At 41.4% G+C, this 24,900-nt stretch overlaps 2 protein-coding genes and 1 long non-coding RNA gene across 6 annotated transcripts in view; 1 reads left to right on the top strand and 2 right to left on the bottom strand.

Moving 5' to 3' along the window:
- Positions 1 to 458: 458 nt before the first annotated feature.
- On the bottom strand, positions 459 to 10,305 carry RBM22 (RNA binding motif protein 22). Of its 2 annotated transcripts, XM_072824485.1 has the most exons (11): positions 9,908 to 10,305; positions 9,411 to 9,464; positions 8,438 to 8,467; positions 7,699 to 7,831; positions 6,363 to 6,463; positions 6,091 to 6,263; positions 5,052 to 5,252; positions 3,716 to 3,880; positions 2,897 to 2,985; positions 2,556 to 2,687; positions 459 to 1,568 (listed from the first exon to the last, which is right to left on the bottom strand). In XM_072824485.1, the coding sequence occupies exons 1-11, from the start codon at positions 9,959 to 9,961 to the stop codon at positions 1,438 to 1,440; spliced, it is 1,263 nt and encodes a 420-aa protein (XP_072680586.1). In that variant the 5' UTR covers positions 9,962 to 10,305; the 3' UTR covers positions 459 to 1,437. The 2 variants fall into 2 exon arrangements, with proteins under 2 accessions (XP_072680586.1, XP_072680587.1); XM_072824486.1 differs by lacking the exon at positions 9,411 to 9,464 and having other exon boundaries at positions 9,908 to 10,069.
- Positions 9,824 to 22,137, top strand: LOC140632466 (uncharacterized). The gene is made up of 2 exons (XR_012030067.1): positions 9,824 to 10,250; positions 21,933 to 22,137. It is a non-coding gene; the product is annotated as an uncharacterized lncRNA (long non-coding RNA).
- The window catches only part of DCTN4 (dynactin subunit 4), a 29,247-nt gene continuing 22,168 nt past the window's right edge, over positions 17,822 to 24,900 (bottom strand). For all 3 annotated transcript variants that reach the window (XM_072824481.1, XM_072824482.1, XM_072824483.1), the window contains 3 exons: positions 24,159 to 24,266; positions 22,612 to 22,709; positions 17,822 to 20,442 (listed from right to left, as the gene is read on the bottom strand). In XM_072824481.1, coding sequence (XP_072680582.1) covers positions 20,229 to 20,442; positions 22,612 to 22,709; positions 24,159 to 24,266 — 420 coding nt within the window. In that variant the 3' untranslated portion in view covers positions 17,822 to 20,228. The remainder of the gene's footprint in view (positions 20,443 to 22,611; positions 22,710 to 24,158; positions 24,267 to 24,900) is intronic.

Raw genomic sequence — 24,900 nt, 5'->3', positions numbered from 1 at the left:
AAGATGCTCAAGATGAAGTGCTCTAGAGGAAAAAAAAAGTTCTCCAGAGAGGCTAAAAATGGTTATATGAGTTATGTCCATCCCATAAATATATAGACATTTTAGGTACATGACACGGAATTGGCTTCAGGAAAAGTTGATTTTTAGATAACTTTTGCTTGTTTCCCTTTAAAATGACTTGTATAGTATGGCAATGACTTTTTAAAGTTACCACTTATCAACCACCACATGGCAGGCTCTGCATTGAGTGCCCTCTGTGCATTATCTTATTTCAGCCTCACAACCATAAGTACTTAATAAAAAGGCCTGGGCTTTCTTCCCATTGTAGAATGGATACAGAGATAAAAATCAAAACAGCCTAAAGCCAAAAATGTACTGGTTTCTAACTTCTACTGACCTCCAGGTGAGCTACCAAAGGATACAGAAAACAAAAATCTAGAAATAAGCCTATGACAAGGTTTGGAAAATTGACCCGTTTTAATTTTTTAAAAACAAAAAACACAACACAACATCAAATTATTTTTACCAACTACAATTCAGTTATATCCAAACATTCTAAGACCAAACAGAGTCCCCTGCCCAGAAGCGGGGGCTGAAGACACATGAAGGTGAATGCTGGAGGTGACAGTCCCAGCTGCAGGTCACAAGTCTTCCAACACGCGCCCATGCCTTTTGTCTCACAGTTTGTTCACGTGTTTTACAGGAAGCTCTTTAAAAAGAATTTCATCCCAGACACCAGATTCCTTCAATGATACACAGCTCCATGACATTTGTGTTTCCATCCAATTGACAGGAATAAAAAGCATTTTTTGTTTTTGCCTTGTTTTGGTAGCGCAGAGAGAGAAAACTATCCGCCAGATTCCTTTAGTAATAAATGAGGAAAGGAGAGGTAAGAAAAGATCTGGGCTGTGCTGGGTGCTGGCTTCTACTTGTCTCTTTTTGAGAATGTGACTTCTGAAGTGTTAAATCACACTCATGCCACTACAATGATTAGTACTAGTAATCTTTTTTCAGATGATAAAAAGGAAAAATACCCACTGGACATAAAAATGGTCAAAAAGATTTTACTGCAGGTCAATTCCACCCCCCCCCCCAAAAAAAGATACAAAATGAACATATAATTGGGATGGTAACTCAGTTAGACATTCCAATTCACCCGGTTGCTTGTTCACCAGAGAAATAAGGAGAACAGGCGATAAGTTTTATTAGTATGTTAGAGTAGTAACCAGATGTGTTAATGGCAGCTTATTTGAGGTCCATCAATCCTTGGAATACGTGTAGGAAAGCATGGCTATCCTTCTCCGACTGCCCACATCTGAACACATTCAGCTACCATGGAAACTACAAAGGAAGGAAAAATATATTTATTCCAAGATTCATGTACTGGGATTCTGAAGCGCCCTTTCTTCTGTAAAGCCCCGGAGTGGTGATAATGTGCTAGGGACTGCTGTGTTTCCCAGCATGAGCTCCCATCCTCTGAGGGTCCTGAGAAGGATAGTGGATTGGTCCTGGAGCCCTCATGAAAGGAGGGGGTGGTCCCATTGGGTGGAACATGTGTGGCCCAAAACCTGCAGATGGGAGAGGACAAATTTGTTAGGCTTGCACTTTCCTTGACAACCTTTCAAACCTCTGAATCTTTCTATGGTTAAAAGCACCTACACATGAATCAAAATGAGAAGGGACTTCAAAAAAACATCAGTTCCCAGACTTGCTTAGGAACATCTACCTGTAGTACTTCCTTGGTTTGAGAAACCTGTCCCCTCACACCAGACTACAAGTCCTCACACAGGACTCAAGCAAGGTATCCAATACTGTGTCATCTGAGCCTTTGGTGTTTATGGAACACACAATGCCTACTGGACAGGATTCAATCAGGATTTGGGAGGGGGAAGAAATCACTCTGAGGCAAGACCCTGTCACCACCAATATCAATGCTTTATACTAGAATGGAGGGTGTTCAGAAACCAGGACTTGGTTAGAGAGGATGAGGACTCTGCCACAGGAGAACTAGCTATTTGTCATTTACCTACACTCTTCACATTGTCATGGACAGCTTCTAGAGCAGCATGATACACTGTGCTGATCCCTGAACTGTTTATTACTGCCCCCTACTTGCCCCCAAAGATAAAGCCAAATGTAACTTGAGCCAAAATTTAACTTAATTACGAAACCAAGCACACTGTTTAGTTCATGTGATACATTTTTGGAACAAGATTTTCTTAGTAAATTTACATCCTGGCACAAACCCTGTATCTTATATCCTAGAGCAATGACACTTTAAGACATCATTTAGGATTCAGTTCAGAACAGGGAACAAACTGATGATATAGATCACTATAATATAGTAACTCCCATATCTGAGTATACATAACCTTGGCAGGCCAGGAAAAAAAAATCACAGATCAGGGATCCTAACAAATCAGGTTTACTTGCATACCTCTATGGGGCAAACTCAAAGGATTTAGACACGATAATGAGGTGTGAAGACAGGACTCTCACAAGGATTTTTCTGGGCTAAGTTAGACCTATTTACTGAGAAGAAAGATGCACGTTACCTGGGGGTGGGGGTGGGGCAATACCAGGGGGAGGTGGCAGTGCAATGTTCACCACAGCTGGAGGACCACTCGGGGGCAGGTTGAAGTAGTTGGCAGAGGCTTCTTCTTCTGCTGCAGGAGGAGGAGGAAGAGCTGGAGAACAGAAAACAGCCAACAGTTAGAGGGGAGACAACTGTGCAACACTGTTTCTACCTCCTGTTAGTCCTGGGCTCCTGCTGGGAGAGAAAGGCTGCTGCAGGAACCAGAGACCTAGCTGGTCTCCCTTCATACTGAGGAACATCAGGGCAGTGTGAGCATCCCATGTCAGCAGGCTACTGGGTAGGCAGAAAGTCTGCACTCACCTCCTGGCAGTCCCGGAACGGGCTCTAGCTTGATCCCAGAGTCTGTGGTCCCATCCTTCTCTTTTTCTTTTCCTCTGGCTGCTTGGGACCTAGAAGACACAGACACATACGACATCAACACTTGGTCCCACCTTCTCTCATACCTCTGCTTCTCATATTTCTTAGGGAAGCGGAGATCCTTTGCTCCTTGCCTCCTCTTTGGCAAACACTCTTTCCCCATAAATGCCACAGTGCAGAGTGGATAAAAGCAAATGTTTTGAAGCCATAAAGACCTAGATCCAAAATCTGCTGGAAATGTTGTACAGATGAGAAGCTACCTCTGTGTTGTTTGGCATAGCGCTAATTACTTGGCACACTAGAAGCATGGTCAGGGGCACTGCTGTTCTCAGTGATTTCCTTCCTGCTGGAAACATGTTCTCCCTTTGAACCTTCAGGGCATTTCAACCTGAGTCTCTTATGCAATCATCACTTTCAAACTTAAATAACCTATTCTTCTCCATTGGACAACCTCTAGAGGGCCGAATCTAGGTCTAAGGCATCACATCCACTTTTATACCCCGGTATCACACTTGGCCTACAATACCTAGTCACAAAAAACACAAACCTTCAAAGGAGTAGATTACCACATCAAAATCCTGAATAAACTTTCCAAGTAGGATCTTCCCAATGTCCACAGCACTGAAGTGTTAGAAAATGAAATACTCTTCTTAAAGGTCCTACTGGCTTAAACCTGTTCACCAAAAACATACTAGTCCCCAGATAATGGAACACATTCTTAAAAACCTCAGTAAAGCTATTTTAAAATAGTCTAATTCTCACCTTCCCCATTTCACGTTGAGTCTACGGCCATTGACAATCAACTTATTAAAGGACTTCTCCGCAGCCACCTCTGCAGCCTGCCTCGTGGCAAACTGGATGAACGCACACTGCTGTCTTTGCACAACAGTGATCGTCCGGATTTCTCCAAACTGGTAGAAGTGATTTCTGAAGGGGTAAAAAGGCAGAGAAACAGGAGAGTTAGGGATACTCTCCCAGGAGGTTGCAATGGATGATTAATCACTTTTCCACTGATTTACAAGGCAGGGGGCCCCATGGTTATGTGTCTAATCATCTGCAGGTTAGTCCCTCCAATATCCTGCTGTATCGTGGGTGCTACTTACGGAGATTAAGAAAAATGAGTAAATAATGGTTTACAAACATGTCAGAGGTTTTCCTCATGGAGAAAAAGGGAGCTCCAGGAGGTTCCTTTGGGACCCTAAACCCTATATAAGGATCTGGCAAACCACAGCCCCCCATGGCCCATGAGCCAAGAACATTAAAAAAAAAAAAAATTTAAGGTTGCAAAACGACAATGACAATGATGGCAAAAGGGAGGAGGAGGAGGAGCAGGGAAACACCTGCCAGTCTAGCTCACTTAGACCAGATTTAACGGAGAAGGCTACCAAGGACGTGTTATACACGTATAGGAGATTCTTCATTTTATCTCTTTGCAAGAGGTAATTCCTATCACTATCTGTCCAGATGTCTCATCTAGCCAAGCAAAATACAAGCCAAGGATAATACAAATAACACCAAATACAAATCTCTTTAAAAAGACAACAATTTAAAACATGTTTTATAATTGCCAAGTTCTCTCTCTCTGACATAATCATACTGAGATATATGCCTTATTTTAAAAATTCTAATTAGCTACTAGATCAAATAGAATTTCACACAAGGGATACCTGGGATGCCCACTTAAGCATCCGACTCTTGATTTAGGCTCAGGTCACGATCTCAGGGTTATGAGATTAAGCCATATGTTGGCTCCATGCTCAGCATGGAGCCTGTTTAAGATTTTCTCTCTCCCTCTCTGCCTTGCATTTGCATCTCCTTGCTCCCCGCTGTGTACTCTCTCACTTAAAAAAAAAAAAAAAAGAAGAAGAATCTCATGTAATTATTATCATATGCAAGGACCAAGCAACCACTGTCGATGAACATTACTCTGGCATTGGAAAGGACAATTTTATAAAAATTCTAGTCAGCATGATACTAACTTCAGAGTGGCTAAAGAAAAATGTTTTTTTACACAGAATTATCATGCTTGTCTGTGTTTTTGCCAAGAAAGTATTCCCGGACAGTTAAAAGCAGAAAGAGCTCATAAAATTTTACAAACCTTAGATCGGTCTCAGTAATAGTATCGCCCAGACCACCAACATATAGTGTGGTGATAGTCTTGTCCTCTGGCGGGTCCAGACGAGGCATTGTGGAAGCTCGCTTTAGAAGCTTATCTGCCACAGGGTCATTGATACCATAATATCGGTCTTTAATGTTCTGATCAGCAAGGGGGTCATCTGGATCTGTTGGTTTTTCATGTCTATGGTTCAAGAAAGAACAGCACATGAAGGTGCAACAAAGGAAGATAATTTACAGGTATCACCCAACAGTAGCTATATATACAGGCTCAGAAATGCCTTTTGAACTAGAAATCACCACCCTACCAAAACATATTATCATGACAGAGCTAATACTAAAGGATTCACTATAATCACACAAAGACTTGCCAGCCTCCTAAAAGCCATTTAAATAATGGCCATCCAGAGTAACAGTGTTTCCCTACCAGAGTATACTTTTTGCACAATCCGCTCTAAAACAAAAAGTAACCAAAAACATGGGTACCCTTCTCTAGGTCAATGGTTCTTAATGTATCTGAGGTCTTGCATTACACTGAGAGTCTTATTAAAGCTAGAAACCAGCCCCAGAAAAAAAGTCCCCCGCCCCCTGTGGGTGTGGAGTCAACCAACCCCAAGTCAAGAACTCCTAATCCAGATGCTTGGCAGTCTTGACTAAAACATGCTCATACACCCTTTAGCGGTCTGGCCTTTACTGGACTTCAACTATGCACTGAGATTCAAGCTAGTTATACTATGATAGTGATGACTTACCTCTCAGGTGGAAACTTCTAGAGTCAATATCTATATTATATGGCATAACAAACTTAGTTTCCCAAAGCCTGGTTACAATTAAGTCCCGTTACAAGTAAGAACAACAATTTAAACAAGGTCTTCTAAATGTAATAGCCCTAAGACATGAAATCTACCTCACTAGTTGTATAAACTTGTAGATTTTGAAGCAGAAATAGTTTAAGCTAGCTTCCATTTCTTAGATGACTAATTATCTGAAAGCTAATAATGAAAATGCAATTCAGCTCTTGCCTGTATGGACATTCCTCTCCTCTCTTACATTCTCCTTTTACCCAGAAGGAGCAAATGTGGGGTCGATTCCTCTTGTAGTAGGGTGTGGTCCGGGCCAGCTTGAGCAGCATGTCACTGGTGGATGTAGCTTTCCCCAACATGCCAACTGGTCGCGTTCCATCAGAGTTAGAAATCTATAGAGGGATGACAAGTTCAAAAGATAAATTATGTAGACTGTCAATCCACTAGGATTCTACCAAAAATAAAATTACATCAAGAAAGTGGCAGCATACTTCTCTCTCCATATTCTGTGTGTAGTACTCTTTGTTGACATCTGACTTTGGCATGTCATCCTTAAAAGACAATCCTGCATCACGAACCTGGATGGGCAGGCCTAGTCCAAAAGAAAAGAGGAAAAAACCCTCAAACAAACATTAAAACAAATCCATACTGAACCTGCACATGGAATACAACATCATTATTCCCTTCTCTAGCTTCCTAAGTATTGGAGGCTTTATTTTTCTTCAAAATTTTCATTACCATCAGATCAAAATTACCATAGAGAGTTCTATGAAACTGTCCAAATTCTTGAGCTGTCATGAAATTTGAAATCAGTGTTTTAGAACATATTTTAGATGAACAACATTTGCTTACAGTCAGACTCGACCTGTAATTAATAAAGTACCTAGGTTTTATTAGAACAGATTTAAAATAAATGTAAAAAGTGAGTTATTTTTAGGGGTCTTACAGATCCTCTGGATAGTCACAGGCATGTATGAATCACTGTATTCCAGAACCAGAACACTTCTTTTAACAAACATATAAATAATATTACACAATATGTGATCAGGACTCCAATCAGCAATCTTTCTGACCTTAACATATATATAAATTTATATTTTCCCTTTTATTGTATAGTAGAAACTCTTGTTGAAAAAGTATTTTTCTCGGGATCCCTGGGTGGCGCAGCGGTTTAGTGCCTGCCTTTGGCCCAGGGCGTGATCCTGGAGACCCAGGATCGAATCCCACATCGGGCTCCCGGTGCATGGAGCCTGCTTCTCCCTCTGCCTATGTCTCTGCCTCTCTCTCTCTCTGTGGGACTATCATATAAAAAAAAAAAAAAAAAAAAAAAAAAAAGTATTTTTCTCATGAACAAAATGTCACCTGTAGTTAAAAAAACAAAAAAGATCACCCTCAAAAGGAGTTACTCTTAAGTAGTAGCAGTTATAGTATATCAGTCCTAAAAACACAGTTGAGACAAAAACCTAACACAACTGGCTATGCTTCTGGTAGGGACTGTGGGAAAGAGCTTTGGATCTTGAAAGAAGCCCAAGGAAAAGAAATTACCTATTATATGAACAGTGCTTTGGCTATAGGCATGTAAACGAGAGAGGTTTGGGCCAGTTCTGATGAATTCCCAACTTTTCCTTAAGCTCCTCCTGTTGTTCAGAAGGGCTCTAGAATGGCCTAGTATGATTCTCCTCTTCTAGGAAAAGGAGAGCAGAGTGGACACTCCAAAGTGGGGTCAGAGCAGAGATGGGGTGAGAAATAGGAAACAAAAAGACTGATCTGTCATCCACGGCACCTGCATCTGCATGCTTTCAGATCTGTGAGACAGGGCAAACATACCGTACTCAAGGTCCAAAAGGCAGGTCTGACAGACATTCTTCAATTTACTACAGGTTTGGCACACTTCAGTTTTCTTGAAACGCATGCGGACCCCGGGGCACCAGCGAAACACTGTGAATGGCCTGGCACAGATCTGGAAAACAAAGTAAGAGCCACACAGTGTTAATGGTGCTGACCTGGACAATAAGACAAGAGATTTTATAACAATGAGAGGCTGAAAGAAAAGATCCTTGAATGTAGGGTTTAAAAAAGATCTTAGTGATCAAGTAGTCTAAACACCATCTGGTGTTTCAATCCCATTTATAACACCCTTCCCCAAGAGTTAAAAAAATTCACTAGTACAGAAATGAAATATTCAAAGTCATCCCCACACTAGAGGTAACCACCACTAATATGACCATTCATCTTTTTGGGGGGCAATGAGGAGTTACCATATACTCCTTTAAGAATCTTGTGACAGATATGACCTTCTTCCTCTGCTAAAATCCTTATGTGCATTGTCAGACAACACTCAGTATATCATCTCAAGAGGGTTCAAAGTCCATCCACAGACACTAGGTTAAGAATCTTTATATTACAGAGCTCACTTTCTTATCTCTCACACTAAACAGTTAACAGTCAATGAGTATATAAATAATATATGATAGTCTGTGTAGCGCTGATTTTTATTGGAGAACCTCAAAAGCCCAGCAAGTTGGAAAATGAAATTACATCATTACTCTTTAACAGACACACTTACTTTACATTCTTTCCCATACTTTTCTTTGGTCTGAAACAGAAAAAACAGAAAAGAGCAAGTTACAGAAAGATAAAAACTAGACGTCTGCTCCTTCGTCAAAGATAACCGCCAAGAAATGTGTCCGGAGATCCCTGGCATCCTAACGAGGTGGGGGGACCGCCAACTGGAGGTGGCAGAGAGGAGATATACTGTAACCAGCTACTGTGAATTATAATCTCCTAAGAATATTACAGACCTAATACCAGGTAAATGTGTATCTTTCCACTGCCACAATTATTAGGCTCATTTCTGGCTCCCAAGTTCTCTCCCGAAGAATTTAAATTCCTAACAGTTTCCACAGTCCCCAAATCACGGAGGACGTAGCTATGGCCATCCCGTTGTACAACGGTTAGTCAGAGGTAACTACTATAGACTCATCCTGTGCAGATACTCTGTATAGGGTCAATTAAGACCTCTGGGATCCATCACAACACAGCCCTATTCTAATCATTAGATGTTAATTACTGATTATTTTCCCCTCATCTATAAAGATGTGGTTACCTTACACTATAGAGACTAAAGACACCTGGTTAGGAGTCAGGACACCTACTATCTAGTCCTGGTTCTCCTCCTACCTTGCTAAGGTTCCTGGAGTCAGCATATCTGAATTTAAATCCAAGGTCTACTCCTTACTTGCCATATTGAGGAGACAGAGCTGTCTCTGCCTCTGGTTAACAGACCTAACTGCTAGGTAATGCTCAACAAATATTCGCTGTTCTAGTAGGACTCCTACATCTCAGGGCTGCTGCTGAGTTCCAGGGACAGAATAGTAAGCACGACAGTCCTTTGCAAACCGTCCCTACGCTTTGGGCTAGGTCAGTACAGGAGCAACGCATTGTTCTGGCGTAGCTACGAGAAGCATTTCACTGGACAGCGAGCCAATACATAACACTGACAGAACCTGAGAACTCTCGTTTCACGCGCGATCACTCACCATTCGGATATATGGGTTTTCTCCTAGACACGTCTGGCACAGAATGGGGAAGTCCTGGTGAAAATGGGAAATGTGGTTGAGAGCCAGGCCCCGAAGACCCTACCGTCTCAGCCACACTCGTGGGCACGGGGGGAGGGGAGGCGAGGAGCGGGGCGGGGGTCAGGGCAGGGCAGGAACCCGAGGTCCAGCGCGGGCCCCGCCGCGGGAGGGGGCGCGGCCTGCACTTCCGGCAGGCGGCGCGAGAAGAGACCAGCTCGAAATGAGTGGAGAGGGCGAGGATGGGGAGCGAGCCGGTCCCGGTCCCGGACCCGCGAAGCCCCGTCCCTCCCGGCCGGCGGAGGAGGGCCGCCCTCCAGCCGCCCGCTCCGTGCGAGCTAGGCCGCAGCGCTGGCTCCGTCCCCGCATTCCCTCGGCCGCTCGCCAGCCGCGGCCCAGCCTGCCCGAAGGAGGCCTGGCTCCGCCGCCTCTCTCTGTCCTCCTCGGGCGAGCGTACTCACCGCATCCTCCCAGTTCTGCCTGTTGTAGGTGTTGGAACCCAGAGAGGTCGCCATCTTGAGAGCGTCTGGAGGCAGCGGCGGCTTCCGAGTGGGGAGAGGGGACCGCCACAATCCCGGCAGGCCCCGAGGCTGGCTCCCGGCCCGCTGACGTCTTATTTATGCGTCTCGGGCGCCCTTGGGGGGCGGCGCTTGTGCGTCATGACGTCACCCGGAATTTCTTACCGGTTGGGAGTGCGGGTGGGTGGTACCCTGATGCTTGCTTCGAGTTGGTCGCTGCCTGGGGAGAAGAGCCGCCAGTACAATTGGTTTATTTTAAAGTTGAGCGAAAAAAATAAAGGAACAAGTAAGGAATGAGGGGCTGGGATTAAAACAGACACTTAACTCTGGGAAACGAACAAGGGATGGTGGAAGGGGAGGTGGGCGGGGGGTGGGGGTGACTGGGTGACGGGCACTGGGCGGGATGAGCACTGGGTGTTATGCTGTATGTTGGCAAATTGAACTCCAATAAAACATTTCAAAAATAATAGAACAGCGTTAGCTCCCACGGAGCGCTTACCATGCCCAGCCCTGGGCCCCCGGCTTGCTGTGCCATCTCTTAATTGTCACAAGAACTTCTCGGTGAGGTTGCCAGCTTCACCAAGCAGAAGCACAAACGTCCAGTTGAAGTTCAGATAAACAGCCAACAAATATGTTTGGGACACATTCATACTAAAAACGACTCGGGCATCTGAAAGTCCAGTCTAACTTAACTGGATGTCCTGCATTTTATCTGGCAACCGCTACCCTCTAGGCAAGTATGATTGTCCCTCTTTTATAGAAAAGGAAACCTGGAGTTTAGAGAGATTAAGTAACTAGCGCTTCTGGTGGTGTAGCTAAGGGTGGAACCACAGACCCAAGGACAACAGTACTCTTTTCTGACCTTATGAAATTAAAAAGGGCCTTCTGGATCAACACGTCCGTTGTCACACCATTTTTTGAACGACTCATTACTGCATTGCCAATATTTTTATGAATTCAAGCATTCTGTACCATGTCCATAATTTTAACACGCTGTTATTAAACTACCTAATATGTTTAAGTCATCACATTTTTTAAAAAATCAGTTTTAAGGTATAATTTATGAACAGTAAGTTTACCTTGGTATATAGTTATGAATTTTTACATACATTCACTACAAATCGTGAATGGTTCCATCACCCCCAAAAGTTCCTTTGTGACCAAGTAAATTCCTCTCTCCCCACAACGCAGTCCCGGCAACCACTGATTTGTCCTGTTCCTGTAGTTTTGCTGTTTCCAGAATATCATGAGTGGAATCCTATATAGCTTTTTGAGTCTGGCGTCTTTTCTTCCAATATTGTATTTGAGATTCGTCCATATTGTTACATGTATCAGTAACTTGTTCCTTCCTATTGCTGAGAATTTTTATTTTTAAATTTAAACTCAGTTAATTAACATATAATGTTATTAGTTTCGAGGTAGCAGTGATTCATCAGTCCTATATAACACCCAGTGCTCATTACATCACGTGCCCTCCTTAATGCCCATCACCCAGTTACCCCATTCCTCCCCCAGACCCCTGCACCCCTCACTTTGTTTCCTATGATTAAGAGTCTCTTATGGTTCATCTCCCTGATTTCGTCATGTCTGATTTTTTTTCTCCCTTTCCCTATGATCCTGTTTTCTTAACTTCCACATGATATCGTATAATTCTTTCTCCAATTCTTATTTCACTTAGCGTAACATCTTCTCGTTCCATCCATATGGTTGCAAATGGCAATATTTCATTTTTTGATGGCTTCATTTTTGATGGTGTGGTATGTATACCACACCTTATCTTTTCATCTGTCAATGGACATCTGGGCTCTCTCCATAGTTTGGTTGCTGTGGACTTTGCTGCTATAAACATCGGGATGCAGGTGCCCCTTTGGATCACTACATTTGTGTCTTTGGGGTAAATACCTAGTAGTGCAATTACTGGGTTGTAGGGTAGCTCTATTTTCAACTTTTTGAGGAACTTCCAAACTGTTTTCCAGAGTGGCTGCACCAGACTGTATTCCCACCAAAAATGTACGAGTGTTCCCCTTTCTCCACATCCTCGCCAACATCGGTTTCCTGACATGTTAATTTTATATTGCTGAAAATTTTAATGTTTGGTTGTACCAGGGAGGTTAAAAAATCCATATGCCAGTTGACAAACATTTGAGTTGTTCCAGATTTCAATGATTATAAATAAAGCCATTATAAACATTCACATTCATGCTGTTGTATGGCCATACGTTTCATTTGTAAATACCAAGGAGTGGGATTACTTGATCATATGGTAAGTATATGTTTCCTGTATGAGAAAGTTCTTGGATTTATGTTGCCTTCTTGAATCTATGTTATCTTTTTTAAAACGATTTATTTTTTTCTTAGTAGGAGGACGGGTAGAGGGAGAGAGAATCTTAAGCAGGCTTCATGCCCAGTGGATCCTGATGCAGAGTGCAGTCTCACAACCCTGAGATCAAGACCTGAGCAGAAGAGTCAGATGCTTCAACTGAGCCATCTAGGCACCCCTTTTTCATTTTTTATTTTCAAGTAAACTTTATGCCCAGCCTGGAGTTTGAACCCAGGACCCCAAGATCAAGAGTTGCAGGCGCTGCTGACTGAGCCAGCCAGGTGCCCCTATGGTTTGTTATCTTTTGTTAGGTTTTGCAAATTCTTTTAAGTTTTTAAAATCTTTGAGTAATTTCTGCACCCAACCTGGGGCTCAATTCACGACTCCAAGATCAGGAGTTGCATGCTTTTCTGACTTGAGACACCCAGGAGCCCCTGTTTTGCAAACTTAGACATCATTTCTTTAAATACTCTTCTGTCTAGTTTCTTCTCCATCTGGGACTCCAATTATACATATCAGATATTGTTCCATAGATCTTGAATATGGTGTTGTTTCACTAATTTTGCAGGGTGTTCAGTTTGGATCATTTCTATTGACCTTTCTCTAAGTTTCCTGATTATTTCCTCAGCTATGACAAGCCTACTCATGAGCTCATAGAGGATATTCTTCATCTCTGATCCTGTTTTTTTTTTTCAATTTGTCCCTTTTTTATAGTTTCTGCCTCTCTGCTGAAATGTTCATATATATTATCCCTATTTTCAAGTAGATTTTTCAACATGTTAATAGTTTAAGTCCCTGTCTGATAGTTCCAACATCTAGGTCATATCTGTATATGGTCTTATTGTCTATGAAAAATGAGTTTTTCTGGCTTGTCCGTAACTCAAATTTTTTATTAAATACCAGTCATTGCTTGTGTAACAGTAGACTGAAGCAGATAGTATTAATGCTTGGAAATGCAGAGATCTGTTAGGCTATTTGGGATTTGGTCAATCCAGTTAGAAATTGAGCTGGGTTTGGGTTTTATTGTTGCTAAGGTTGCCTTCAGTGCATTACAGATTTCATTTCCTCTAGCCTTATTTTGTGCTTTAGGATGGGGCTAAAAAACTTTTCTCGAGTGTTCATATTTCATCCTTAGCTTTTAGCTGCCTGGCACACCTGTACCATAGTGGTAAGTCTCTATGGCCTTGCATATCCCCCAGCTGCTGTTGTTATTAGCTCCTTGCTAGGCTGGTAGTTGGGAATAGGTTGGGGGTTCTTTGTTCTGGTTCAACTTCATTCTTTAGTAGGTCCTTTGTGGCCAGGCCTTGGGAATGTTTTTTTTCCCTCAACATTCTTGCCCTCCTGTCTGTGGTAGCCAAACCATGACTTGTGTTTGTGGCTGGCCTTGTAGGGGAGAGTTTCCAGTCCTTCCTGCAGTGGTACAACTTTAATGGTTTTGGTTGGTATAAAATCCTGGAGCTCAGGACTAAATCTTGTTCCTTTCCCCCAAGAGTAGAGGATTTTTCTTACCAGGCCCCTGTGCCCTTGGAAGACACAACTTTCTGTTCCTCCCCTAGTAGTTTAGGCCTTTTTCCTCCTTATGAGGGAAGAGCCTGGGCAGGAGGAGGCAAGCTCCCTGCCTTTGCTTTTTTTTTTTTTTTTTAGAAATTTATTTTTTAATTTTTAGAAATTTAAATTCAATTTGCCAATATATAGTGTAACACCCAGTGCTCATCCCATCAGGTGCCCTCCTCAGTGCCCGTCACCCAGTTACCCCATCTCCCCACCCTCTCCTGGCTTTCCTATAGTAGCAGTAGACCTCTCCTGCATGCCTCCAAACCAAGGACACTCTGAGGAGCTCCAGGATCCTCCCCTCCTTGTAGGTCTTTCTCATGAATACCCGCTGGAGGTTTTGAAAAGAGCTTATGAGTGCATGCAAGCTCCTAATGTCTTAGGCTCCCAGGGATTTTATGCTGTCATGTTAGCCTAAATTTGGCCTTTTTAACCATTCTTTAAGATTTTCGTTGATTTTCTCTTACCTATTCGTATCATGGTCCACACTTCTTCCCGTGCTGTGCTGCTCTGCTACAGGAGAGCGCAGTCTATGTTTCTGTCTCTCCTTGAAATTCAGGCTACTTTGTTGCTTTGCAATATCAGCTCTCTGATCCAATAAAATTTGTGATTTTATCATCTATCCACCTTTTCTTTTTGAGCAGGGGGTGACACTCTTTCCAGATACCTACATCACAGGCAGGAGTCTTGGAACTCCTGAGTGACCTCATTTTGAAATACAGCTTAAGAGGAAAATTTTTGTCACTTCTATAAATGGGAAATTAGTATCACATGTTTAGATGTAGCCTTAAAAACAAGTACAGTGAAAATGAACAGTATTTTTTTAGCAAGTAGCTACTTTGTCTGCCAAAAGCTCTGAACTAGAAACTTAGGTTTCAAAAAGAGTGTTAGATGTTACAAACATGGGTATTGATACTTTTTTTTTTTTTAACAAAGGGGCCATTTTTTATTTTTTCAATAATATGGTATATTCCAGGACGCCTGGGTGGCTCAGCGGTTAAGCATCTGCCTTCGGCTCAGGTCGTGATCCCATGGTCCCTGGATCGAGTCCCACATGGGGCTCCCTGCATGGAGCCTGCTTCTCCTTCTGCCTGTGCCTCTGCCTGCCTCTCTGTGTCTCTTGTGAATGAATAAATAAAATCTTTAAAAAAAATATGGTAGATTCCATATTATTTAATGTTACTTGCATTTCATACTTAAAGTCATTATATATTTCTCTATAAATGTCCCTGATTGCCAGAAAATGAGGATAAAGTATTGCCATTGAGCATCAAGCGACTCAGCTGAGTTTTTTTTAGTTTGTGCTGGCTGCTTTCTCTTTTTTAATATTTTTTATAATTTTTAAAATATTTTATTTATTCATGAGAGACACAGAGACACAGAGAAAGAGGCAGAGGCAGAGACACAGGCAGAGGGAGAAGCAGGCTCCACACAGGGAGCCCGATGTGGGACTCCATCCCGGGACTTCAGGATCAAGCCCTGGTCCAAAGGCAGGCGCTAAACTGCTGAGCCACCCAGGGATTCCCCATGGCTGCTTTTTCAATGGAATAAAGGGGAGGCACATGATAAAGGGGCTCAAATTTATCTCTGAATGAGTCTGCAATCCAGTAACTGGGCTGCACACATACAAAACCCCATAAAGGAAAAGGGAAATGCCCTGGAGAGATAACAGTGCTGTAGATCAAGATCATTTCTAGATGAGAGTAAGGGAAAAATGGGAAGACAGCAGAGAAATAGTTCTGGAGAAGGTGCAGAGAGAAGGAAGAGTATTCTGGGTAGAAAAAACAGTAGAACAAGAAAGCTCAAGGCAAGTGAGATATTTGGCTTATGACAAGAGGCTTATGTGTACTAAAAAAATAAAGCTAAAAGATCAAGAGACATATACATAAGGGAAAGGGTGGCATTATTCAACAAACATTAGGTGCCTACTATTTGTCAGGTATTCTATTCTCTGGAGCTATAGAAACTAAAAAACAACAAAGACAAAATCCCTGCACTATAGAGTTTGTGTTCTAGTGTAATGTGTCAAAAAGTAAAGAATATATTATGCTGGTGTTTAGTGCTATGCAAAAAAAGAATGCAGCCAAGGGGAATAGGGAATGTGCTTAGGGAAGACAGTTTTCACACCATTAAACAAGGTGGTCAGGGAAAGCCTAAGAAGGAAATCTTTCAGCATAAGCCTGATTGTGATGAGGGAGTGAGTTATACAGGTATCTGGGAGAAGAGCTTTCTAAGCAGATGGAACATCCAGTGCAAAGGCCTTGAGAAGATGCCTGCCAAGGAGACTCAGGAACAGCAGGGACTTGTATGGCTGGAGTGGACAAAGCATGGGGAAATAACAGATGAATTCAGGGAGGCAGCGATGGTAGGGGGTGGGTTCATTTCATGTAGGACCTCATTAGCCATTAAAAGGAGTCTGTATTTGTTTTGCTCTTGGGCAAGCTAAAAAGCCTAAGAGTTTGAAGTGGAAAAATGCCTTATTCATTCTGGCTGCTGTGTTGAACACGGAGTAACGGGTGGGGTTAGGTCAGACCAGTCTGGATGCTACTGCAATAACCTCAAGGTCTACAGAGCCTATGGTGATCTGGCCCAGGATAGTAATGGTGGAGTGTGTGAAGTGGTCATAGTTTGAAGATGGAGCTGATACGATTTGCTGACTTACTGCATGTGGCATGTAAAGAGTCAAGGTTGATGCCAAGGTTTTTGTTGTGAGCAACTGAAAGGATACAGTTCCATTTAGTTAGGGATGAATGCAGGAGAAGCAGATGTGGTAAGAGAAAATCCACTGTGGTTTTGAACTTTCAGAGACTATTCTAAAGTTGGTAGATGATAGATAGATAGATAGATAGATAGATAGATAGATAGATAGATAGATGATAGATAGATGAGAGAAAGAGAGCGAGCACGCTCACGGGGAATGGCAGGGGGAGAGGGAGAATCTTAAATAGGCTCTGTGCTAGGCATGACCTCACATGGGGCTTGATCTCAATGATCCTGAGATCATGACCTTAGCTGAAATCAAGAGTCAGATGCTTAACCCACTGAGCCACCCAGGTGCCCCAGTATGTAAATTTAATAGTCTGAAAACAGATCACTAAGAGTGAGCAGAGAGAAAAGAGTAAGAAATACTTGGCACATTCCTTATGGAAGAAAAGCTTGCCAGTAAGGTAGAAGCAAAACCAGGAGGCTTTGTGTTCTGAAACCAAGTCAAGAAAGATTTTCAAGGTGGGTGAGATCAGCTGCCAGACGCTACTGAAAGATTAAGCAGATATGGACTGTGAATCAGCCATGCATTTAACAGTGTGGATTGTTGGAGAACTTGACATAAGCAATTTTGGTGATGTGCTGGGGTGGCAGCCTAAGTGGAAGCAGTTCGGGTAAGAACAGGAGGAGAGGTACTCAAGGTTTTTGAAGGAGTTTTGCTGTAAAGGGAGTAGAGAAATGGAGTAGCAGCTGAAGAGGGGTACGAGGTGAGTTTCTAAGATAAAAGAAATCCTAGCATGGTGATGGAAACAATGCAGGAGAGTGGAGGAAGAATTGCTGAAGTAACATCCTTGAACAGGTGACAGGATGAGACCGACTACACTAAGTGGTGGGTCTGGCTTTAGACAGGGGCATGAACAGTTCATCTACGATAAGAGGGAAAGAAGAGTTACAGGAGTACAGGTGAAGGTGGAGGAGTGGCTACCTATCAGAGGTGGGCCACTATAGATACCTGAAAATATATCTTTGGGAGCAATGACTCAGGATAAAAGCTGATAGAAACCTAACAGAACATTTATATACTAGTTCTGAGAATATAAGGAGCCCAAGTATCATCTCTGTTATAGTGAACTAACTATATGAGGTTTCAGCTTAGTTCATTTAAGAAATGGAAGAGGGAGCATGCCCCACTGACATACTAATTCTCTTCACTCCAAGCCAGTCTTCTGACTCTGAGCCATGCTGTTCCAATCAGCCCTCCTGAATGCAAATGAAAGACACACTCAAGCTTTGTCTGCTTTATTTCACTACATTAAGTTAAGCTATAAGGCAAAACAGGAACCTGTAATTCATAAAGATCAAGGAAGTGCCTCTCATTCTCAAAAGGGACCAAAAAGGATGTTTCTTCACAAATATGCATGACATTTACTTGGCTCATTATACCTATAAGCACTTTGAACAAAACCTTAATGGGCTAATCAAACCACAAATACAAGTTAACTTAGCTTTATGTTTCCAAAACTGTAGTTTCTAGTGCTAATGACATCTCATTCGTCTGCAGTGGTGGGCACTGTCTATGCACTGACAATCTTGCACCTGATCTAATATAAAAAAGCAACAAATAAAATTCCGAATTCACCAGCTGCAGGTGTTGAACCATAATTTATGTATACTAATACACAGAATACTGGTTGCACTGAAAACTATCTTGAGGAAACATTAAAACAATGGCTCTGTTATACTTCAAATTAATTTGGCTTCTGAAGAAAAAAACTTCTATGATCAAAAGTATTTTTGTGTTTCTGTGTCACATGGGGGTGATGAGACTGATTACTTCAACATTATTATTTCTGGGAATGAGTACTAGCTACATGCCATAAATGCACAATATACAACTGTGTGTAGTACGCAAATGTGTAAACACAGGAAGCCATTCTATTCTCTACTTTGACGTTTGAGTCCTCCACCGGCAAATCTGGAGGAATGGCTTCCGAGTAGGCTCTAGCAGGTAGTGAAATAAAAACTGACACTCTGTGGGGTCACAAAAAGTTAAACTATTTCTATAGACTGCAAATTTGTCATTACAATCCCCTACCCCAACTCCTAACAGGCTAAACCTTACTTATTATTGTCATAATATTAGAAATACGTGTATTTTTTTCTTATATTGCAGCATATATATTACTCTGTGGAACATTGTTTCATAAAGTTAGCTTGACCTTTTGAATACAATTTAGTGTCTTTCAAAGGCTTCCTAAATATTTTTACTTTCCAGAGGGAGCTAATGTATTCTAGATTACTATATATCTTAATTTTTTTTTAAATTAAAAGCTTGAACTTAAAAAAAAAAAAAAAAAAAAAAAAACAGGATAAACAGGAAATTTCTCTTTTCCCCAAAAATGTGTTGGCTGCTTGCTAACAATACATTTACGGAAAATGTGGTGCAGCTGGTGGTCTGCTTGGTCAAGTCTCATTTTAGAAAACATCACAGAAATTAAGGTTACAAGCCAACTGCCGGATACCAAAAGGAAACAGCATATGTGCTGTCAGGCAAGTATTCTGGGGGACTAGCGGAACTACTTTATGGTTTACAATCAAAATGGCCTTATTCAACATATCATATGATATAAGTCTTAAACTCAGTAAGGGGAAAGTTTCTTTATCTTAATATCCAATTTGGGATTCAAGACATTGTAATTGCTATTTTCCCCTTCAAATCAATGGAAAGACATTAGTTCGGATCATGCTAAAAATCTAACCTTTAAAATGTTTTTTGCATTCCAGAAGTGAACTTGTCTACCAAGTTTTCTTTGGGCTCTTTCCAGGTGTCAAGTATTTAGAACAACTTATTGAATTAAAGAGGCAGAGCAAAGGGGAGGAGGAGGGAGTAAGACACAAAAAGGCTGCCTCCGGATGTCAGCGTTAACCCCTGGATATTGTGGTAACATTTAAAATGAATGGAATTTTCCACCCCTTTGACATGACATGTGATTGCTTGAATAAGTTCCATACTCTAAAGAGAAAGAAATTTTAAGAGCACCTGATACATAAGCATCCTGTATTCTCTCAGAAGAAAGCAAATGAAAGTGCCTTAAGAATCTCACAGGTTTTTCCAAACACCACAAAATTAAGACAGTATGACAATTCTATTCTGTCAAATGGAAACCTCAGCAAGATGGGAGGCATGGCAGCGAGTGAAGGGATACATTAGGACTGTGAGATTATAACTAAATGGAATGCAGATAGCGGTTGGTACACTGGGACCAATGCTGGCTCATTAAGAGAAGGTCTACCTTTCAGTTATCATTTAACATTTTATCTGTGAGATTGTGATCCTTTTTGAGATCAGACTGGGAGACATGGTCAGAATTTTTCAGGTGGTAAATCCAATGCCACTCCAAAGAACAGCCATCTCCCTTTTTGGGGAGGGAACAATGCTGTTGTTATTTGACGTGCAGGGTTCAGTGAGGGAGACAGATTTACTGGTATTAACAGAAGTCAGAGCAAGAGGAACAGCAGTTAGCTTGTGTTCCCCATGCCTTGCCTATGTCCCCACCCTCCTAGGAATAGGATTCAGTAGTGCATGGGTACATTGTTACAAACAAGGCTTAATGAAGCAGCGGCTTCCACATTTTAACGTGGGCTCGTGGTGATAATGTCCTTTGGGATCTGCCCCACCAGTGGCACCTTTTAAGGAAGAAGCGGACCCAAGCTGAGTTCTACATGCTGGGTGAGCCAGATGACTTCTGTGCCCTGGTCACTTTCTTCAATGGGGCGGATGGGGGCTGCCAGGTTTTTAAAATCATGCTTCATCTTAAAGCACACGGTCACTTCACCCTCCTCACGTTGTGGGGTCACTTTGATGAAAATACCCACTTTGTTGGCCTTTCTGAAGGCTATAATGCTATGGAAAAAAAAAACATATAGTATTAGGCAGGTCACAAGTCAGCCAAGCCACCAGGATTTACATTTTATCTGATGACAAGTTAAGGCCACCATCCCATTTTATAGCAAAGAATTCTTTCAGCAAAATGTCAATCTATCTTTTTAATATTACAAAAGTAAAATATAGTCCTAAAAAATTCAAATGGGAAAAAGTAAGTCTTCCCTTATTTTCCCCTTTAGCACATAGAGAAAAACTACAAATACTTTGGTTCTTAACCTACCAGATATTTTTCTATGAGCTTTTACACTTTTCTGCTTTTTTAACCAACTTAAAAGGGACACACTATTCTATTAACTTGTTTTTTTTCCACTCAGTTTATCACAAACACCTTTTCATACTGGTATATATAGATTGTCTCCATTCTACTTAATGGCCACATAGTACTCTATTATAGATTTACTGTAATTGGTATATACTGATGTTATTGCCAATTTTCCTGTTATAAACAATGGTGCTGTGAATATCCCTTTACATTTATGTTTGTGTGCATGTGGTAATATTTCTAACGGATACAGACTGATATTAACTCAGAGCTTTAAAGGAATTTCTGGAACACCATAAAATTAGTGTTTTTATAAATAAGCTCTGTAAATTAGAAATTTTTAGAATAGGGATGCTTGAGTGGCTCAGTGGTTGAGCATCTGCCTTTGGCTCAGGGCATGATCCTGGGGTCTGGGATCAAGTCCCACATTGGGCTCCTTGCAGGAAGCCTGCTTCTCTGCCTATGTCTCTGTGCTCTGCCCTCCGCCCTGCCCCCCGTGTCTCTCATGAATACATAAATAAAAAAACTTAAAAAAAAAAAGAAATTTTTAGAATAGAAAAATAATCTCTTTATTTAAGATTTCCAATCTGATTATCTCTGGCATGCACTTGAAGTTTGTGCTTTAATAACTTCAAACAAAAAGTCAAAGGGCAATGAAACATAATTTGATCTACTATTCAATGATACTCTAAGTTACTGGATTTAAACATTTACAAAGTATTATATAGTATTAATTTCCAAATATCTGAAAGTCCTAAAAGTGCAATATGAAGTATAATTCAATTTTTTATTAATCTGTCATGTAATCTGACTAGAATTTGATATCTCAGATGATCTTTCCAACAGCTGACTTTGGTTTAACAAATTTATATACTGAATTAATGTCATTTAAGGACACACATAAAGCAAAGATTACAGAGAATGCACTTTGTATTATATTAACTCAATGCATTTTGTGCTCTGGTAAATAAATAAACCCCTAATTTGTCTGATTCATTTAAAAAATAAAAAACTCAGTTAAAAAGAGTGAAAAGGAAAAAATTAGTGTCTTTCTTGCATAATTTCCTAATCACTGTATCTGGGAAGCTTTTTTAAAGAAAAAAATGCAGATTTTGGTGCCCCCCTACCTACATCTGCTAAAAACAATCTTGCTTTGTGACACAGGACTCTGCTGTTCATCTTTCAGCTTTGCAGGCTGGCTCCCTGTCAAATGGAGGGCTCTGAAGGAGACTAGAAACCTGGAGGGGAAAGAGCTTGCTCCTGCCTACAAGCTTCCTATTTGTGTGTGGTTCTCTGGCAGGCATCACTCCAGCAATGCTTCCTCACCCAGGAAGGGGCAGTACCTGCTGCAGTTTTAGACTGGATCCTGACTGATATACTCCTCATCCCAGGAATGGTTTGGTTTTTTACTTCTCAGTTACTAAGTATGAGAGAGTAAAATCTATTCTTGAAGGGCAGGTGGGGAGGGATAAATAGACAAATCCAATGATAAAACTATAGGGAGGGAATACTGTATCCTGTTCGCAACTATTAAAAGTCATGCACTTGAAAATGTTTATTAACAGGGGAAAATATATTTAAATAGGAACAGAGATCAGAAACTGCTTACAGAATGATCCCAATGATGGAAGAAATATATGGAAGGGCAAACAACCAAAATGTTAATGTGCTTATCTCTGGTGGTGGTATTTTATTTTCTTCTTTACTATTTTAGGTGTATTCTGCAAATTTGTCATAATTATTTTTATAAACAGGAAGAAAAAAATCACCTTAAACAATCAAGATAAGAAAATTGGGATCGTTAGGTGAGCCTCCTCTATTAGCCAACTGCAGGTGTGTTGGGGAGTCACTAAGAGAGAACTCACTCAGGATCATCCTGAAAGTCCTGCGGTTCCGCCAACTCGTCATACTCTGCTGCTGCATCCTTGCCAGCTAGAATGAGCTCTTTGGGAGGCACTACCACCTGGAGCAAAAAACAGACAGGGTCACCTCAGAAAGAATCAATGTGTTTTAGGACATTCATTCAACATACAACACAGTAGGACACTGACTTAAACATAGAGAAGTAAGCTTCAAGTTTCAAAAAAAACATATGGTATTACTTCATTCATACAGAGTTTAATAACATACTGTTTAGGAACATAGACATTTCTAGTAAAAGTACAAGAATAAAGAACAGGTCAGCATTCTTCAGACTAAGCCTTATGTCGTGACTAGGCTTTAATTTTGCTACGTTAGAGGTTAGCTGATTGAACAATGTCAACCACGGTTGTAATTATGGATATACAAATGAGGCTGGGGAGGCATGAAGAGAGAGAAAGATAGGAAGTCTGTAAGCTGGGTGTACATTTCTGTCATTTATTTCTGTCTCATGGGAACAAGTTACAAGAACAAGGACAGATGAGTTTCATCTCTCTTTGAAAGTGATGCTAATAAGTGAAATAATTAAAAAGCAGAAAGAAAAAAGAAAAAGGGGATTGAGAAAATTCTCTAGTAAGTATTCTTTGAGTAACAGCTAAGTAAAACACAGGCACCATTTCTATCAATTCTTGCTGTATCATGCAGAATTATAAGTCAGTAACAGATTGCCCATTGAGTAAAGTTCTTGATCTAAAATTCCAAGTATTACATGAATCACCAAGTAGCAAAATGAAGAAAGGCTACATTTTACTCATTCAACTGACATTTACTGAAAATCAAAATCACCTATTTTAATAGTTGGTGCCATGTATACTACATGTAAGCAGAGGGCAGCTAGAAGAGGCATACCAGCTTTTAAAAGGACATGCTGAAAATTTTCTATGGGTCTTGAAAACTGAGTATGGTAAGACTGACAGGTGTGGGCCTGTATGTCAGAGAATGGCACTCTAGGTAGAGAGAGTAGCATCTGTAATTCTCCAGCATGAAAGTGCATAACCATTGCATCTGCTCGGATAACACGCATTAATATGTTTGATTTGGAGAATGCTAGATTTGGAGATCTGGGGAAAGGGCATCCTGGAACAACAGAGGGAGACCGTGGAGGACCTCTCTAGCTATGCCAAAGAATGTGGATTTCCTCCCTAAGTCAGAGGAATGCCAAATGACCAGCATGCCATGATCAGAGATAGATTTTACAAAGGTTGCTCTTGTGGCAAAACAGACAACAGGCTGGAAAGGAAGTAAGGGTGGATTCCAAACAGGTCATCCCGAATGTTACTGGCACAGTCCAGGTAAGAAAGAACAAGATCTGCAGAAGGCAGCGGCAGTGTGATTGCGCATACAGCAAAAAAAACCCTCAAGGGGTGAAATCCAAAGAATTTGATTAGTGCTTGGATGTGGGAACAGAAGACAGTGTGGAGTCCTTTAAGCAGGTCAAAAAGTCCCTCCAGGGAAAGTCAAGGTCCCTCAGGATAAGGCAAAATGCTCCTACCTTAGCAGTGCTATTGACATTATCGGGGTCTCCCTCCTCGCACTCCAGCAGCGTCACATGGGTGAGGTTCTCCACTGGATTTGTAAGTGTCAGGAGGACCTGGCTCTCCTGGGGAATAGGAAAAGCCTGTCTCAGACATGTTCCACTGCTGCCACCTAGGTCCACCTTCTTATTGCTACACCAAGCATTTCAGAAAACCATTACAACCCCAGCCCCCCTTACTCCTAAGCAATAACACCCACCTATACCTCTAAGTCACTACATCATTCTCAGAGGGCTGGCGGATTCCTATTTTATTATTTATATATTGGGCTATGTGTGCTCTGGAGCTACTTAAATTACATGAGGAAATAGGACAGATCCCACAGAAAGAGCCAGGTACTAGATTCAGAAATTCTGAGGAATGTACATTATCTAAGTGATTAAAGTTTACAACTCTTGCTCCAACCAGTCCTCCATGTAAGGACTCCTGAGCATAACTTAGTCTGCTTAGTCTGAAAGTTCTCATAAATAAAATATGGGAGCTGCAGGGTAGCCAGATATTGAAAAAAATCATTCATTAGGACTCTAAAAGACTTTTAAGATTTCTTGACCCATAATTTGCTCGTTTTGTACTTTCTTGAGATTGCCAAAATCTTTCAGATGAACATGGATTACATAAATGTCTTCATAAGCAGCACAAAAGTAAAGAACTAAAGGGGCTGCTAGAGAATATTCTACAACCCCCGGGGCGGGGGGGGGG

Source organism: Canis lupus, chromosome 4, assembly GCF_048164855.1.
Source record: "Canis lupus baileyi chromosome 4, mCanLup2.hap1, whole genome shotgun sequence".
NCBI classification, from domain to species: Eukaryota; Metazoa; Chordata; class Mammalia; order Carnivora; family Canidae; genus Canis; species Canis lupus.
The sequence above is the reverse complement of the archived record's forward strand: the minus strand, read 5'-3'. Positions and strand labels throughout refer to the sequence as shown.

Excerpts from the sequence above, each read along its gene's own strand:
- RBM22 (XM_072824485.1), bottom strand. The coding sequence starts at position 9,961 with ATGGCGACCTCTCTGGGTTCCAACACCTACAACAGGCAGAACTGGGAG. Across the intron at positions 6,464-7,698 it reads CCTTTTGGACCTTGAGTACG|GCCTGCCCATCCAGGTTCGT; the intron begins GTATGTTTGCCC and ends CTTTTGGACTAG. Across the intron at positions 1,569-2,555 it reads TGCCCCACCCCCACCCCCAG|GTTTTGGGCCACACATGTTC; the intron begins GTAACGTGCATC and ends TCCCATCTGCAG.